This window comes from Sinohyriopsis cumingii, chromosome 2 (assembly GCF_028554795.1).
Source record: "Sinohyriopsis cumingii isolate HCF-2022 chromosome 2, ASM2855479v2, whole genome shotgun sequence".
Classification (NCBI taxonomy): domain Eukaryota; kingdom Metazoa; phylum Mollusca; class Bivalvia; order Unionida; family Unionidae; genus Sinohyriopsis; species Sinohyriopsis cumingii.
The window spans coordinates 22,177,071-22,197,049 of record NC_142962.1 but is presented as its reverse complement, the minus strand read 5'-3'; the positions used below and the strand labels follow the sequence as shown (position 1 = coordinate 22,197,049).

The window sequence follows — 19,979 nt, the reverse complement described above, 5'->3', positions numbered from 1 at the left end:
ATGACCAATGTCACAGTACAGTATCCACTGCCTAATGGAGATGTATAAAATCTCATTTACGTTAAATGGCGTAACTAAGAAAAACAACTACACGATAATGCATCCTCCATTAATGACTAATTCTTTCTATTACGCTAAATTTAAGCTCAAACAAGGGTTGTAACTCTTACAGTTTTGAAAAAAATACTGAAAATCAATTTTATTCATGCAAATTGCTGTATCTTCCATTAATTTATATCTAACTTGCAGATTTGTCAATGTAAAGCCATTCTAATAATTTAGAGAATTACTAAAGAAACTAAATGCACACCTATTTAATCAGGGAAGAGAAAAAAATACCTTTCATTCACTCACACTGTCTTTGACTGTATGCCGGAAAAAATCTAAAAATACTGTTTCTGATAGTAGTATTCTAAACATCTATTAGAGTTTAACTCAGTTTGGGTAAATACCATATAGTGGAAAATTTCATTGTCAGTGAAATATTATCATTTTGGTGGTGTTGAGATTAAGAAAATAAACTACATTTAAATTTATCACATTTAAGCCTTTTAGAACTGATACTGCTGAACTATACTTAGCCAAAATAAAATCCATGGTGGGTATTTTTCCAAAAACAAAATTAACAAGTTTAACATCAGCAAAAACTACCTGCTATTATGTGTGAAAATCCATCAATAATGTTTGTTCAAGGTTCATGGTCTAGAACTCAATATACTTGGCTAATTGGTCATATCAAGTTTTAAATTCTTATATTTAAAGCTCAAAATAACTCTGGTAAATTTGAATTGACCTGTAATTTTTCAATATCAAGTTCAGAAGCCTCAGCATGAAGTTTGGCTGGCTGTTGCTCCAACTCCTCCAGCTGCTCTTGTTTGTTGTGCAGCCAGCTCCTGAGCTCCCCACGCATGCGATCCACTGACTCCCACTGCTGGATTATCTCCCTTATATGATTCAACCGTCTTTCCACCTGCAGAATCAACAAAAAGTAGTAAGAACATTAGAAACTACATCTTAAGTGAAATTAAGTTTAGTGAAACCTTGACAACCAGAATTTTATTTAAATGTTTATTTTTTTCCTAGATGACAATCGGTGTACATAGATTTCTTTGAAGTGAAATGTTAATCTTGATTTTTTGTTAAGTCTTTAGGATGGGTATGGGAAACAACAGTATATGAATTCCAATAATCCAAGACTTTAATAAATAAGATTTATAGATCTATATTTCTAAAATGATATGCCCATAATACATGATCCCATCACTGTACCATACTTCTCCTATAACAAGCCGATACTTGATAAGCCTATCACTGTACCATATTTCTCCTGTGAAGCCCATACTTGATAGGCCTAACACTGTACCATATTTCTCCTATGAAGCCCATACTTAATAGGCTTAGCACTGTACCATATTTCTCCTATAACAAGCCCATACATGATAGGCCTAGCACTTTACCATATTTCTCCTATGAAGCCCATACTTGATATGCCTAGCACTGTACCATATTTCTCCTATGAAGCCCATACTTGATAGGCCTAGCACTGTACCATATTTCTTCTATGAAAGTCCATACTTGATAAGCCACTTATTGTAGCACATTTCTCCAGTGATAAGCCATGCTTGATAAGCTTATCCCCTTCTGTTGCAGAATTGTGGCAATTTGTTTACAAGATAGCCTTCTTCAATAGAAGATGACACCCATACTTTTCCTATCATTTTCACATTTGAACCCTTGAGCTTATCTCACAAAAATACAGTAAATAATCAAAACAGTCAATTATCAAGATAAAACAGTGCCTACATACATGTAATTTTACATGCCCACCTAAAACATCTAAGCTGCAGAGGATATTTATTGACAATTTAATTTCTTTTTACTTCGTATGATAGTAATATCAGCATAATAAGAGAAAATATAAATTGCAGACTAGTTAAAATTCTTTAGCATGTATATGCATGAATGTGTTGGGGTTAACAGCACATCGCCATAATAATAATGGTTATATAGTGTCAACTAAAATATCTAAAAATTTTCAGGAAATAAAATTACAAAAATATTTAGGATGACAAGTCCTTTCAAGTCCTAACCATTTAATCCAGCAAGACAAAAATATTTAGGATGACAAGTCTTTTCAAGTCCTAACCATTTAATCCAGCAAGACAAAAATATGTAGGATGACAAGTCCTTTCAATGCAACCTATTTAATCCAGCATGACAAAAATATTTAGGATGACAAGTCCTTTTAAGTCCTAACCATTTAATCCAGCAAGACAAAAATATTTAGGATGACAAGTCCTTTCAATGCAACCTAACCATTTAATCCAGCAAGACAAAAATATTTAGGATGACAAGTCCTTTCAAGTCCTAACCATTTAATCCAGCAAGACAAAAATATTTAGGATGACAAGTCCTTTCAATGCAACCTAACCATTTAATCCAGCAAGACAAAAATATTTAGGATGACAAGTCCTTTCAAGTCCTAACCATTTAATCCAGCAAGACAAAAATATTGAGAATGACAAGTCCTTTCAATGAAACTTAAACATTTAATCCAAGACAAACATGAAAGTTAGAAAGTTACATTACTTTAAAAGGAATATTTTAAAAAAGAAGGGAAAAATATAAAATCCTTAAAATAAAGGGTCAAATTTTCTTATGTAAAGCACTTTTTAAAGAAGAAGTCAATTGTTTTCTGTCTGGTACAGTATTAAAAGCTTTCTGAGTTCACAAAAGAATTTCTGTTTGACCAGGTGAAGGGAATATTACAGATAGAAAAATAATATGGGATGGATCAATGACACGTACAAACAAATTGCATTATGTAAATCTAATGGCACAATCAAGCCATTCATAGTAAACAGTTTCATTAAGATATTTGAATTAGTTGTACACAAATAGTTCTGAATTTCAATCACAAATATCCCCCAAACAGTGGGTGTATGTTCATTATTTCAATGCCTCATTTTAATTATAAAAAAAAATGTATAAATTCTTTGACTGGAGGGCTGCAATCAAGAAGTTAATCCAAAGATCAAATCAGGAAATCCAAAAAGTCACATATATTTACAAAGGCTGTTATCTTCCCATGAAGTCATGTGAAAAGAAAAATCCATATTTCCACCCCAAGGCAGATATTCCACACTGGTAAAATAACAAAATACCCCTTTACATATCTTTAATGTTAACTGTGCAGAGCTGAAGCACTCATTTCAGTAAAGTCCTACCACTCATTGTTGTTTTGTTGGGTAATTGTGTTTCCTCTGTACTGTTACTTACAACGTTCCCACAATTTCTGTGTATTTATCCATATTCATGTTTGGAAAATTTCCTAACCAAATAATATACCAGGCAATTAGATGCAAGTAAGTTCTATTCAAATACTGACATACGGTTTATTGAATCAAATTACAAGCCATCCTGATGTCAATAAAATGAAAACAGTAATTTTACATATATTGTATAAGTATAAATCTTTGTTTATGTATACTGAAATAAGTTTGTCTTAGAAAATATTTCAAAGATTTAGGGTTCTCAAAATTACTGTATACACTTTCCAACTACAAACTGCACAGACACAGATCTGCCATTGCATAATGTACTGGCATATCTAGGTCTGTGCAGTTTGTTAGGAGTAATCAGCAGAACAAACAACAGAGACTCTGATATGCAGGTGCATTATGCTACAGCGGATTAGGATCTTTGTTGATTCAGTTTGATTTGACTTATAAGCAAGTATATATGGTAAGTCCCAAAGCCAATGTAAATGGGCCCCATACTAAAACAAATCAAATTCCCTCAAAGAGACTGATGCTCTAGGTCAAAGTGATTTCCAAAATTTCAAGATAAGACCATTTCTTCTTTTTAAATCCTGAGTGTTGAAACCAGCTCTGATATTCTTCAGTGATAAGAAGATTTTTTAATTAGTTGCTGTGGTGCACATATCGGATGCCAATCATGTGTCATAATGATCATCCATTCTGGGGAGTAGTGACAACATTTTTAAGACAGTCATCACAACAGCCATATTGGATGTATGACTGGCACCATTTGCATTTAGGATCTACTTGGTGTTATAAAAAGTCTATTGGTGAAATCCCATGTTGATATTCCATCCATTTCGGAGTAGCAAAAGCAAGATTTTCAAGATGTCCACACTTTGGATATCTGAGCAGCACCATTTTAATTTAAGAAAATCAAAATATTATAAGCTGTCTTTTAGTAAAAACTCCACGCTGATACAAGCCTTCATTCAGGGGAAGTAATTATATGATTTCAAGCTGGCCTCTGTGACAGCCATATTATACATCAGATTAGTACCATTATGATTTAGGACTATCTGGACATCTTAAGAAGTCTTCTGGTGAAGATCCCATGCTAAGATGACTTTCCATTCAGGAGGAGTAGCAATAAGAATTTCAAGCTGCTGTGGCATCTGGATGTCAGATAGGCACCATTAAGACAAACTAGTCTTATTACAAAGTCTTTTGGTAAAAAACCCATGTTGTTATGACCTTCTTTTCAGATTGAAATATGACAAAGATTTTCAAGATGGCTGCTGTGGTGGCCATATTGGATGTTAGATCAGCATCATGTTTATTTAAGACAAGCTAGACATCATTAGCAGTCTTTATTAGTGAAAACCCAGTGTTGATACAACTATCCAATCAGGTGGATTAGTGATAATATTTTCAAGATGGTTGCCATAACTGACGTTAGATCAGCACCATTTTCATTTGAGACCAAACTAGATATCAAAAGAAGTCTTTTAGTGAAAACTCCAACCTGATATGACTATCCATTCAGGAGGCATAGAGATAAGATTTTCAAGCAGTTCACTGTGGTGGCCATATTGAATGTCCAAGCTACACCATTTTCATTTAGGACCAACTAGACCATGGGATGAAAGTGTGCTTAGAGTTTCATGGCAATTCTCCAAGTGATTTAGGATAACAATCTTGTATTATGAATGGATGAAAGAAAGATCAACTCATAAGCTCTTCTGATCCATGACCAGTATAGGTAAAATCTACGAAAAAAATGAAAGAATGTTTTAAAAATTTTAACAGTTTACTTCTATAGATTTTATTCCAGATCAAAGGAAGAACCTTTAAAAATAATCCTAGATAAATCCTTACAATAAATACCAAAAAGTCCCAAAAAATAAAGCATCTTTACAAAATTGTAAAACATTGCTAATGGTATGAAAATCTAAAAAGGTCATCTAAAAATATGTGTTTAAACATTCTGACAAAGTTTTACCTGCCCATCAAATGTAGTTTTTGTCTATGTGAACAAACATTCATACACAATTTTATTTGTCTACCAAGAAGTATTTGCTTATGTATACAGATATTCACACAAAATTTAATTTGTCTACTTTGTAAAGATGTACCTCATCTACAAGTCAGGCAAATATTCAAACTGCCTCATAAGGAAGTCTTCTTTTGCCAATATTTACTATGAGGTGCAAAATAATGTTAGCACTGAAATTCCAAACACGCATATGATATTGGAAATTTTTGCCACTATAAGATTTTGAAACATTGCATCCGAATCTGGAGAGTTATCATTACCCTACGGCCTAATATTATAATATGTTAAATGTAGAAATAAATTCATCTAAATAACAAAACAAGTGTTAAGTATTTTCAAAGATTAAAAAAAAAACAAGATAAATTTGAAGATTCGAGAAGCTCAAGCAATTACCATGTAAAAATGTTCAACATTTGCAATAGGCCATATAAACAAGAAATGTAAAAAATTCTGACATTTTGCCAAAAAATCTCAACAACCTCTTACATGCTTTGTCCTATTCAAAGCATCTGCATCCATTGTGAGTGGATTTAGTCTTTCTATTCCTTCATCCAGACTTTTTTCCTCCAGTTAGTAACACACATGCACAATAAGCTCAGTGTCATCCATTCAGACACAGTATCAAAATCATTACCAGCACATTATATAGTTTTCACCGATGATCTTTTATAAACTTGACATGTTTTGTTTACCAAAGTATCTCAAAATAAAAAGCTAAATAAAAATGAAATTAAAAACTCATAATCAGGGAAGAATACATTCTGCAGACTATGTTCCATTTTAATACATAGTCACGTAGTGGTTACTAAGTTAACATTTTCTCTAAGGTAAATTCAATCAATAAGTACACACTAATATAGGGGGCCAGACAAGAATGAAAATGTCCAGACTTTATCTTTACACTAATAGTCTAATCTCAAACTAATTCTATTTATAAGTTTTTGCCGTTCAGCACAGGTCAGATCCAACCATTAGTCATTAAAATGTTAATGATAACTTAACACGTGAAGCAAAGAACACTTTCTGGTCGACAAAGATAACCTATTTAGATCATTTTCTTTTTGAGTCCTTGCTGTTCAGAATGCATTATCCCAAACTCTGTCTAAGCATCAAAAGGAAATAAATTTCAGAGAAAAAATTACACGTAAATAAAACTGTGTCCAGAATGCTGTTTTTTTCTTCTTATTTTGGTAACATAATCTACATCCTTCATGGAAAAGATAAAATGTTTCTTAGGTTGTAATAATTGCTGATGGAAGCAAAAAAAAAATACTGATCACTCTTCCTACATGGAGTTTTCTAATCATATCATATACCAAACTGCAAGCAAAGTTTTCTGGACATGAAACATAATTTTTCATACAATGGGAGATATCTGCATATTGTATGGCTTTCATGATAAATCTCACAAGCAAATATTATCAGGGTATTTAAATTTCATCTGTTGCTGTTCAAGGACATACCATTTCATGAATCTACAGTGCTGAGTAATTAGGAAAATGAAGAGAACACCTGTTACTGTTTAAGGACATGTTATTTCATATGAATCTACAGTGATGAGTAATTAGGAAAATGAAAAGAACACCTGTTACCGTTCTAGGACATGCCATTTCATATGAATCTACAGTGATGAGTAATTAGGGAAATTAAGGGAACACCTGTTACTGTTCTAGGACATGCCATTTCATATGAATCTACAGTGATGAGTAATTAGGAAAATGAAGGGAACACCTGTTTCTGTTCAAGGACATACCATTTCATATGAATCTACAGTGATGAGTAAATAGGGAAATTAAGGGAACACCTGTTACTGTTCTAGGACATGCCATTTCATATGAATCTACAGTGATGAGTAATTAGTGAAATGAAGGGAACACCTGTTTCTGTTCAAGGACATACCATTTCATATGAATCTACAGTGAAGAGTAAATAGGGAACTTATGGGAACACCTGTTACTGTTCTAGGACATGCCATTTCATATGAATCTACAGTGATGAGTAATTAGGGAAATGAAGGGAACACCTGTTTCTGTTCAAGGACATATCATTTCATATGAATATACAGTGATGAGTAGTAAGGAAAATGAAGGGAACACCTGTTACTGTTCTAGGACATGCCATTTCATATGAATCTACAGTGATGAGTAATTAGGGAAATGAAGGGAACACCTGTTTCTGTTCAAGGACATACCATTTCATATGAATCTACAGTGATGAATAATTAGAGAAATGAAGGGAACACCTGTTTCTGTTCAAGGACATACCATTTTTCACATAAATCTACAGTGATGAGTAAATAGGGAAATGAAGGGAAGACCTGTTACTGTTCTAGGACATGCCATTTCATATGAATCTACAGTGATGAGTAATTAGGGAAATGAAGGGAAGACCTGTTACTGTTCTAGGCCATACCATTTCATATGAATCTACAGTGATGAGTAAATAGAGAAATTAAGGGAACACCTGTTACTGTTCAAGGACATACCATTTCATATGAATCTACAGTGATGAGTAATTAGGGAAATGAAGGGAACACCTGTAACTGTTCTAGGTCATACTGTTTCATATGCATCTATAGTGATGAGTAATTAGGGAAATGAAGGGAACTAAACATTTGAATTCTGAAGAAGAAACAATATGTAACAATACAGATTTTTATAATGAAAAAAGCAAATTACCGTATATACTTGCATATAAATTAGATTCAACTGCAAAAACTTATAAAACCATAAAACATCAAAATCTTGCAAAGTTAAGTAATGCCTTTATTTGTGTAATTCATGTACAGCTGAAAGGAGCTGGGCCATTTGGGGCCATTTCTGACCCCCCCCCCCCATCCAAAGCCTGTATTTTGCAGTAATATTTCACAAAGTAATAGTTATGATTATGTATTGTCAAAAAAACTAAGACTATTAGAAATAGTGTGAGTGTAAGAAAATACACAATGTCTTATTAATGTACAAACACTGAAAAATAGGAAAAAGAAAAAACCAAATTGGTACTTTTAGGACATATTACTTTAGAAATGAAAGTGCTGCATTCATTAAGCAACTTCATTTCTGGAGATGTAATGCATTTTGATGAGATGAAACATGCAATTGTAACTGTGCTGTTTTAAATGTGAAGGGACAATACTATAAATAAAAAACTGCCCCAAACTGTAATATTTCAAATGTGAAGGGACAACACTATCAATGAAAAACTGCACCAAACTGTATTATTTTAACTGTGAAAGGAAAATACTACCAATGAAAAACTGTCCCAAACTGTACTATTTTAAATGTGAAGTGACAACACTACCAATGAAAAACTGACCCAAACTGTACTATTTTAAATGTGAAGGGACAATACTACCAATGAAAAACTGCTCCAAACTGTACTATTTTAAATATGAAGAGACAATACTACCAATGAAAAACTGTTCCAAACTGTACTATTTTAAATATGAAGAGACAATACTACCAATGAAAAACTGTCCCAAACTGTACTATTTTAAATATGAAGAGACAATACTATCAATGAAAAACTGTTCCAAACTGTACTATTTTAAATATGAAGGGACAACACTACCGATGAAAAACTGTCCCAAACTGTACTATTTAAATGTGAAAGGGACAATACTACCAATGAAAAACTGCCCCAAACTATACGATTTAAATGTGAAAGGACAACACTATCAATGAAAAACTGCACCAAACTGTATTATTTTAACTGTGAAAGGAAAATACTACCAATTAAAAACTGCTCCAAACTGTACTATTTTAAATGTGAAGTGACAATACTACCAACGAAAAACTGTCCCAAACTGTACTATTTAAATGTGAAAGGGACAATACTACCAATGAAAAACTGCCCCAAACTATACGATTTAAATGTGAAAGGACAACACTATCAATGAAAAACTGCACCAAACTGTATTATTTTAACTGTGAAAGGAAAATACTACCAATTAAAAACTGCTCCAAACTGTACTATTTTAAATATGACAAGACAATACTACCAACGAAAAACTTCCCCAAACTGTACTATTTAAATGTGAACTGACAATACATCCAATGAAAAACTGCCCCAAACTCTATTTTAAATGTGAAGGGACATTAATACCAAAGAAAAACTGCTCCAAACTGTACTATTTTAAATATGACAAGGCAATACTACCAATGAAAAACTGTCCCAAACTGTACTATTTTATTATGAAGGGACAATACTACCAATGAAAAACTGTCCCAAACTGTACTATTTTAAATGTGAAGTGACAATACTACCAACGAAAAACTGTCCCAAACCGTACTATTTTAAATATGAAGGGACAATACTATCAATGAAAAGCTGCCCCAAACTACTATTTTAAATGTGAAGGGACAATACCACCAATGAAAAACTGACCAAACTGTACTATTTTAAATGTGAAGCGACAATACTACTAATGAAAAACTGCCCCAAACTGTACTATTTTAAATATGACGGGAGAATACTACCAATGAAAAACTGCCCCCAACTGTACTATTTTAAATGTGAATGGACAATACTATCAACGAAAAACTGTCCCAATCTGTATTATTTTAAATGTGAAGGGACAATACTACCAATGAAAAACTGCCCCAAACTATACTAACATTGTCTCTACTGTGATTAAACCATCACTGTTATGACATTTTTCATCCAATCACATTCATGTAAAGTAGCCTCTCCTTGACTAAAACAACAAATGTAAAAGAACAAAAATTTGTCATTAAAAGGATCAGCCTGCAATTATCAGCAGTCAATGATATATATGAAACATTAATTATGTTGATTGCTCAGTAGTACAGTACAGCACAGCACAGCAAAGTACAATGCCGCCTAAGCAAGCTAGTGGATTAGGAGTGTAGCTGCGGACGGGATTATTTGAGACTTTTTCATAATTCATTTATATCTTGTATCTTTTTTTCCATTTCCTTTCATTTTCATTGCATATAAACAATTGTGTAGAGTAGTAGACACCTTATTTCTGGTGTTTTCCAGGTCGCAAGACCATCTAAAACTATTGCATATACATTAAGTGGGAAACAAAACAATTCAGGAATATTCTTTGCTAGGTATCACCGGCTCAATCTATCTAAATTTGTCATAAATTAATAGTGGATTCTAAATAGTAGTGTGAGACCTGCACTAGTGAACTTAACTCACATAAACTCATACAAACAATTCAGAAAAAATGGACAGGGAAGAAATGCCGGAGGCCATACCAGCCGGTTCGAAGCTAAGGAAATATTTTCATACAAGGGTGGAGGACAATAAATTAATTGCTGAACACCCATCAGGATGCCAGACCCCTGACTTTAGTGGAGCACCCTCAACGCCCAAGCAAGCTGAGGTATTAATGGCACTAAAGGTTTTGGGAGTAGATATAGAGAAAATAGATGGCGTTCAACACGCAGGCATCAACAAATATGTAATCTATACCAAAGACCAAAACCCACTGATTCATGAAAGGGAATTAGAAGTAAAAGGAGTAAAGGCAACAGTGTCGATGACAGAACCATTTGTAAGACATATTACACCTAAAACTACAGAAGTTCACATCATGGGATTGCCTCTATCGGTCAGTAGTGATGAGCTGATACACAAACTAGAGAAAAAGTTCAGAGTAAGCGTAATGAACCACAGAATGGCTAAAATATGGGGCTTTGCCCCAATTAAATCCGGGAACTGCATCATATATGTACACAGAGAAGAGGCAAAAAGAATATCCATGTTTTTTTATGTACTAGGTTTTAAATTAAAAACATAGTACAAAGGAGCAGAAAAGACAGAATCTGCCCTATTTGTACACAGGTCGGGCATGGGCCAAGGGACTGCCCAGGAAATAAGCCAACAACAGGGGGATGCGGCAGAAACAGAAACCTACGCAAGCAAAACAGCCGGAAATGGAAACAACGAGAGAGTGGAAGCACAACAGCAACAATCACAACAACAACAACAACAACAACAACAAAGTGAACATTTGCAGAAGCAACAGGAAGAAATAATGAAGATGATACAACAAATAAGAAAAGAAAAGGAAGAAGATGCTGACATAATACATACCCTTCCAGATATTGATGTAACGGAAATACACAATACACAAACCACACCAGAGTAGAGAAAAATACTGAGTCCAAATAAGACAGGAAAAATGGAAACTCCGGCAAGGGAGAAAGAAGAATTACTCAATATCCAAAATCGTTTCCAATGCCTAGAGGAAAAAGATACACTAGAAGAAGATGGGGAAGAAATAACGGGAATAACGCCTTTAACACCCTTGACGTCCACCCCGTTACGAAGGAGTCGGAGACCAAAAAGAAAGGCAGAAATGGGAATATCCCCACAAGAGAAAGAAGACAGTTTTATGGACCAATCGGATGTAAATTCAAACAAAGAAATTGAGACAAGAAAGAAAATTCAGCAACAAAAGAAAAAGAAAGAAACTCAAGAAATAGAATCAAATACAAGTGAAATAGAGAGTGAGAGTGACCATGATGCGGACCTAGTTGAGCATAGAAGAAAGGACACAGACTCTGAAAACAGGAGTTCGGAAGAAACCAGGAGCACGATAATGACAGAGAACACGGAAAATGAGACAGGAACAACTACAACACAGACAATGACAATGACTATAGTGACACAATGGAGACATCACAGTACAATACAAATAGCACTATAGGGGAGGGGGAAACCACCCCTTCAACCTAACTTAAAATAAGAATATGAAATATAAACTCAAACATCTAGGATATAAATGCGACAACCTGGAGAAGCAAAAATGGAGGGATTGAACTTCCATATACTATCTATCAACGTAAATGGGATAAATAAGGACAAAATTTCTAAATTTAATAAAAATCTAAAATATGATATTTTATTTTTTCAAGAGACCCCTAATGGCTTTACAGATGAGGTTAAAGCCTATTGTGAAAGTTACTTAAATGGAATACTAATAAAAAATGACTATATAGGAGAGGACATAAAAGGGGGAGTAGCTATATTGATTAAGAATAAACCGGGAGTTATTTGGGAAAGAATAGAAGAAGGAAAAGATCTTAAAGGTAGGATGATCCATATTAAAATTGAGAAAACACACCTTATAAATGTATATATACTTGCAAAGACTTATAAGAAGCACGAGTTTATTAAGGAGTTATCTAAACACTTAGAAAAATACAATATGGAAAATGTGATAATAGGGGGTGATTATAACTGGGTGGGTGATAACATTGATAGGGAAGGGGAGTTAACTACAAATGATAGGAATTGTAAAAAAATAATGAGAGAATTTGCAAATGCACACAAACTTACAGACATATACCGGATTTTAAACATGCCATGAAAATAATTTACTTTTGAATACAAAATCAATAAAGGAAGTCGAACTGATAAGTTCTTATGTACAAATTACAATGAAAAAATGTATAAAAAAGCAAAGATGTTAGATTTTAAGGTCTCAGATCATAAACTTATATACATAAAAATCACAATATCACATGAAAGAAAATGGGGAAAAGGATTTTGGAAATTTAATAATAAACTGTTAGAAGATCCCCAATTTATTATAGAAATAAAAAGATTGATAAACAACACAGTTGAAAAAGGGAATAGGGATATAATTAAAGAGTGGGAGGTCTTAAAAAATAACATTAAAAATAAAACAACAAAATATACACAAATGAGAATGAAACTCAAACTTGAACAGGAGGCTATTGAGCTACAACTGAAAAAAGATAACCCAATAATACTTACAAAAAAATTAAATGATGGATTAAACCAAATAAATGAAGGGAAATTAAAGGGCAAACAAATAAGGGCGGGGAAATTTTCACAAATTTATAAGAAAGCGGAAGCACTCTACAAAAGAGAAGAAATTAGAAGAGGAGGGGAAAAGGTAATAAATGCTTTTAAAATGAGGGAGATAAAATTACAACTGATAAGCAAGAAATTTTAAAACATATTGAAAATTACTATGCCCAATTATATACTTCCCAAAAAGTTGAGGATAGTAAAATTGATGAATACTTAAAAAACACTGAATGCAAAAAAATTTCAACAGAACATAAGAACTTATGTGATGGATTTATTTCGCAAGAGGAAATACTAGAAAGTATACGGAACCTCTCAAAAGGGAAATCTCCAGGAGATGGACTCACCACAGACTTCTATACGAAGTTCTGTGGTGAATTGTCGCCAATCCTAGAATGTTTATATAATAATATATTGCTAAGAAATGATTCAATGACGGACAGTATGAGGGAAGGGGTCATAACATTAATATATAAAGGGAAGGGAGATAGGGAGGACCTTAAAAATTGGAGGCCCATCTCCCTCCTAAACACGGATTACAAAATATTAAGTAAAATTTTAGCAGATAGGATAAAAAAAAGGGATGGGGAACATAATAAATACCAATCAAACATGCGGACCGAAAGGAAGAGATATTCAGCATAATATTCTTAGCATTACAACCATTATAGAACACATAAAAGAAACTGGACAAAAAGCTGCCATGGTACTTTTTGACCAAGAAAAAGCATTTGACAGATTAGAACATAACTACTTACAAAAAGTACTAGCCAAATTTGGCTTGGGAAATAATTTCCTAAAATGGACTAAAATCCTGTACACTAAAATAACTTCCAGAGTGCAGGTCAATGGAGTGAGAACAGGTAAATTTGAAATTCAAAGATCAGTGAGGCAAGGATGCCCACTACCTATGCTATTATACGTAATAGCAACTGAAATTCTAAATTGGAAAATTCAACTAAACAAAGAGATTGAAGGCATCAAAGTACCGAACATAAAGGATGAAGTGAAAATGCTGCAACATGCAGACGATTGTACAAACTTTATAAGGGATGCTAACTCCTTTAAGCACCTGACCAAAGAATTTGATAATTTTGAGAAAGCATCGGGATCACAAATTAATCATGATAAAACTGAGATACTTAAAATAGGACACTGGAAGGGCAACCACTCAGGGCTGCCCCCACATCTAATTAAGAAGCAGGTCAAAGCATTAGGAATTTTCTTTGGAGAAAATGCAGAGAAAGTAAACTGAAGGAAGATAACAGAAGCCATCGAAAATAATGTGAAAATCTGGGCTCTTACATCACTGTGCTTGATGGAAAGGGTACAAGTAGCAAAAACGTATATGTATGTGCATATGAACTATATTTTAAAATCAACAGACATAAGCAATAAAATTTTAAAAACAATAGATAAATCTATAATTGACTAAATATGGAATTTTAAACTTCATTACATAAACAAAGAAATATTATATAAGGCTAAAGAGAGGGGTGGGGTGGCACTCCCCAGCCCCATCTTGATTAAATTAGCGAATACAATAAACCATTTTAAGAGGACAAGAGCAACACCGATGAATCCATGGGAAGGTATCTATATATACCGTTATGGATTCTCAATTAGAAATAGGGAAGTTATATATAAGAATAACAAATTAACCAAACATTTAGAAATATCTAGACCGTTTAGGAATATTAAGGAAATAATCTTGAAATACAGAGATAAAAAAGAACTATGGGGCTTAGAAGAAAAATTGACATATAACTGGGTTAGGGATGAAGCTACAAAAAATATAAAAAGTACAACAGAAAAAGAAAATATATATGTAGATTGGAATAGGGCATGGAAAAATTGGACGAAATTAGGATCGCTAAAAATTCAAAGCCTCTGCTTCAAATACATGCATAATGCATGGTTGACAGGAGAGGCCGCAGTGAGATGGCATATGGTCAGAGTACCACCGAGATGTCCACTGTGTAAAATAGGACCCTACTCTAAATATCATGTAATTGTGCAATGTTCAAAAACACAAACTAATCATATAAAAGTTATAAGTGAAATCCAGAAAATGAACCCATACAAAAAACAAAATATTTTATTCCTGGATGGAACTTTCACTAAAAATACGCTATATGAAATTAGTAACTATATCATATCAACAATAAAAGCTTGTGGTCAGGTCATAGTTATTAGGAATTAAGGTGGGATCTCCCCTCCCCATTTTTTTTTTTTTTTTTAATACCCTGAAAGGGAAGACTAATTTTGGAGTTTTGGCATAAAATATCAATTTCAAAAGATGGACCTGCTCGAGATGGGAGAAGTACACCAAAATAAAAAAGTATGAACCCCATCTCGAACACAGTACTATCTTATTCTTATATATATAGGTGCACACACAAAAACCAATAGGGTTTTAAATTAATATACATACTACTATTCATCGTCAAAATTCAAAATTTAACAAATATTCCCGGTGTATTATGAACACGGGAAAGTTAAGACAACTGGGATCTTGAAATTCGGCATAGCAGCTGTCCTAATATGGAAACGCTTATAGCAATCAGAACACATAGCACACACACATAGCAAACACAGGACATAGGAGACCCTAGCCAGGTCGATAACACACTAGGGAAGGATTTCCGAGAGGATGACAGAAATCGTTCTCGGAGAAACAACCCTATAGGCACACTAGGGAACTTAGAAATACCCCGATCGAAATTTCTAAACAAAAATCTAAATTCCAAATTAGAGAAAAAATATACAAACAACACACCTTTGGAGGCAACAAATACACATAAACCATTTACAGCTTTGGCTAGGATGGGGGGACATCAGTCTGGTGCCCCCCCCCCCCAAACCATTAATTATGTTGATTTTTTTAGGCCAGAGTGCAATTGTACATGTATAATCCATACTCTTTTTGTTAGCAGACCATGCCTAAAAATCCCATGGGGTGGGAAGGTAATATCACTGAATTAGAACCAAGATACTCCTTTTTGAGCAATATAACTGACAAAATATCCCAGCTCACACAGGATGTCACTGAATAACAACATTTCAATGGCTTCTATAAAACGAAGAAAAGATGGTACATGCTCAACTGGGGATGTCACTAAATGACAACATCTCAATGACTTGTATATAATGAAGAAAAGATGTTACCTCCTCAAAAGGGGATGTCACTGAATGACAACATCTCAATGACTTGTATATAATAAAGAAAAGATGCTACCTCCGCAAAAGAGGATGTCACTGAATGACAACATCTCAATGGCTTGTATACAATGAAGAAAAGATGTTACCTCCTCAAAAGAGGATGTCACTGAATGACAACAACTCAATGACTTGTATATAATGAAGAAAAGATACTACCTCCTCAATAGAGGATGTCACTGAATGACAACATCTCAATGGCTTGTATATAATGAAGAAAAGACGTTACCTACTCAATAGAGAATGTCACTGAAATGACAACATCTCAATGCATTGTAAATAATGAAGAAAAATGTTACCTCCTCAACAGCGTGCTGCATGCTTTCGTTGACTGTACTGGCGAGTTGGGTCATGGGTGATGTTGATGGGAGATCTCTCTCATCTACATTCTCTGTGCTGCCCAAGTTCTCTACGCGGTGAGCAGCATTTGTAAGTTCTTGACCCATGCTGGACAGGCGCTCCCACATGGCCTGTAATTATAACATAAAAAAATATAAGATACCACAAAATAATGACAACTGATTCTATATAAATACATTGAAACCCTGCTATAACACAATGGTTGGGGTCCACAGAGTGCTGATATGCTGTAACACAATGGTTGGGGTCCACAGAGTGCTGATATGCTGTAACACAATGGTTGGGGTCCACAGAGTGCTGATATGCTATAACACGGTGGTTGGAGTCCAGAGTGCTGATATGCTGTAACACAATGGCTGGGGTCCAAAGAGTGCCAATATGCTATAACACAATGGTTGGGGTCCAAAGTGCAATTTAATATGCTGTAACACAAAGGCTGGGGTCCAGAGTGCCAATATGCTATAACACAATGGCTGGGGACGAAAGAGTGTAAATATGCTGTAACACAATGGCTGGGGTCCAAAGAGTGCAAATATGCTATAACACAATGGTTGGGGTCCAGAGTGCCAATATGTTATAACACAAAGGCTGGGGTCCAAAAAGTGCCAATATGCTATAACACAAAGGCTGGGGTCCAAAGAGTGTCAATATGCTATAACACAAAGGCTGGGGTCCAAAGAGTGCCATTATGCTGTAACACAAAGGCTGGGGTCCAAAGAGTGCCAATATGCTATAACACAAAGGCTGGGGTCCAAAGAGTGCCAATATGCTGTAACACAATGGCTGGAGTCCAAAGAGTGCCAATAAGCTATAACACAATGGTTGGGGTCCAAAGAGTGCAAATATGCTAAAACACAATGGTTGGGGTCCAGAGTGCAAATATGCTATAACACAACGGTTGGGGTCCAGCGTGCCAATATGCTATAATACATGGCTGGGGTCCAAGGAGTGCAAATATGCTATAACACAATGGATGGGGTCCAGAGTGCCAATATGCTATAATACATGGCTGGGGTCCAAGGAGTGCAAATATGCTATAACACAATGGCTGGGGTCCAAAGAGTGCAAATATGCTACAACACAATGGCTGGAGTCCAAAGAGTACAAATATGCTATAACACAGTGTTGGGGTCCAGAGTGCCAATATGCTGTAACACAATTGCTGGGGTCCAGAGAGTGCAAATATGCTGTAACACAATGGCTGGGATCCAAAGAATGCAAATATGCTGTAACACAATGGCACACCAGCACTGTATGGCACCACAAAATACGTTATATGATAAAGATTACTGCATTATAAAGGTTTATTACCAACAAGTGATAAATGTAAAATAAAACACAACAATAATATAGTGAGGATAATCTATGAAGGCTTCCAATGAATCAGGAATGTAAATGGTGTGTATAAAGGGTAATTAGATAATAAAAGATAATTTAGGGTGATTACAGTACATGTTTGTTAAAAATACTTAAAGAAAATAGGTTGCACATTTTGTAAGCTTCAAGTTAATTGCACATAATGTATTTATAAAATAACTTAACTTCCATCAAGAAATTTAAATTAAAAGACATTTAATGTATCAAAAAAGTTACTTCATGCGCTGAACATTGTAGCAACAATGGCATATAGGTTGGAGATTGGAAGAATCTATCAGAAAGTGCTTCACAGTGAAGGGTTCATTGCAAGAAATGCACTAGGGTGGGTCTTCACTCTTTAATACTGAGTGGTTTAAATAAGTATAACTTGTCCTTACAGATGGATCTGTAGGAAGGAGACCATTCAACTAAGAAGGGGGGGGGTCATTGGATCAAAAAATATATATACATGTTTCTAGTTTTCACTGTCTGGCAAGTGAACTTATGTAGTGTGATTTATACTACTAAAGGCTAAAACAGCCTTTTCACTATAATCCTTCTCACCATCAGTATAAATTCTTGTGTTCTTCTTAAGTTCAGAGAGAAGTTCCTTGTAAGAGTTATGAAAAATGGAACAATTTGTCTTGGATTTTTTTCCCCCTCATGCAGAGTAAAAGCTTCTACGAGTTGTTTTAGAAGCCAGGTTGGTGTTACAGAAAACATTACTTTTGGATTTTGAAGGATCAATTTCTGTATTGTCATGGCTGGAAGATATTCTAATGCCAGAAGTAGGGATGACATTTGGTTTATGGCATACTGTAAAGATCATGTTTGATGCGATGTGAAAGAGATGGCTCATTTGCTTCAAATGAAAGGCTTTCACATGGGGATTTTCTAACAATCCCAAAGCAAGTCAATTGCTTGGTTGTGAATCAGGCCAAACACCTTTAAATATGACTTTCTGGTTGAACCATAAACAACACAAAGTCTGGTTTGAATTTAATAAAGGTTCTATGTAGGTTAACAATAACTTTTACATCAGCACCCCATTTAGTGTGCTACTATTACTAATAATAATCTCATGTGTATTAGGTCAAACAAATTCAATCACATCCTATATCTACTAAAGAAATTTTTCTTATCCTTCTTTTCAAATTTTACTATACATCACCTCTTCATTTTTTTCTTCAAAGGAATTTAAGCATTTTTCCTGCCATTTCTATCACTTTGATCCATATCTTCTTTTGCTGTGATGTACAACTGTATAATGTCAGAAATTTATATTATGATCTTGTTATTTAAAATTCTTACCCTGACGGTCTCCAGTTTGTGCTGAGCATCCTGCATGCTATCAGGAGTATCGTGGTCTGTTTGTGTCAGCCATCTTGGAAAGTCTCCCGTTAGGAACAGGTTTGTATTCTCAAGCAGAGTGCTGTACTCTTGCCAGCGATTCTGTACATCATTTAAACGATCCTATAAAAGAACAATTGAATGCCGATTTTTAAAAAAATTGTATTTGCACAAGTGAAACACTTAGAGAAGGAAACTACAAGTTAATAATAACACTTAATTTACTTTACTTCAGACTAAGTGATGGATTCTACAAATTAATAATAACACTTAATTTACTTTACTTCAGACTAAGTAATGGATTCTACAAGTTAATAATAACACTTAATTTACTTTACTTCAGACTAAGTGATGGATTCTACAAGTTAATAATAACACTTAATTTACTTTACTTCAGACTAAGTGATGGATTCTACTAGTTAATAATAATACTTTATTTACCTTACTTCAGACTAAGTGATGGATTCTACTAGTTAATAATAATACTTTATTTACTTTACTTCAGACTAAGTGATGGATTCTACTAGTTAATAATAATAATAATTTATTTACCTTACTTCAGA

The 19,979-nt window shown here is 34.2% G+C and overlaps 1 protein-coding gene across 1 annotated transcript in view; it reads right to left on the bottom strand.

The window, feature by feature from the left end:
• Positions 1–19,979, bottom strand: part of LOC149804453 (nesprin-1-like) — a 572,886-nt gene that overhangs the window by 255,716 nt on the left and 297,191 nt on the right. The window contains exons 83-85 of the mRNA XM_089940603.1: positions 19,378–19,539; positions 16,650–16,820; positions 794–970 (exon numbers count right to left, since the gene is read on the bottom strand). Of these exons, the coding sequence (XP_089796729.1) occupies positions 794–970; positions 16,650–16,820; positions 19,378–19,539 (510 nt within the window). The remainder of the gene's footprint in view (positions 1–793; positions 971–16,649; positions 16,821–19,377; positions 19,540–19,979) is intronic.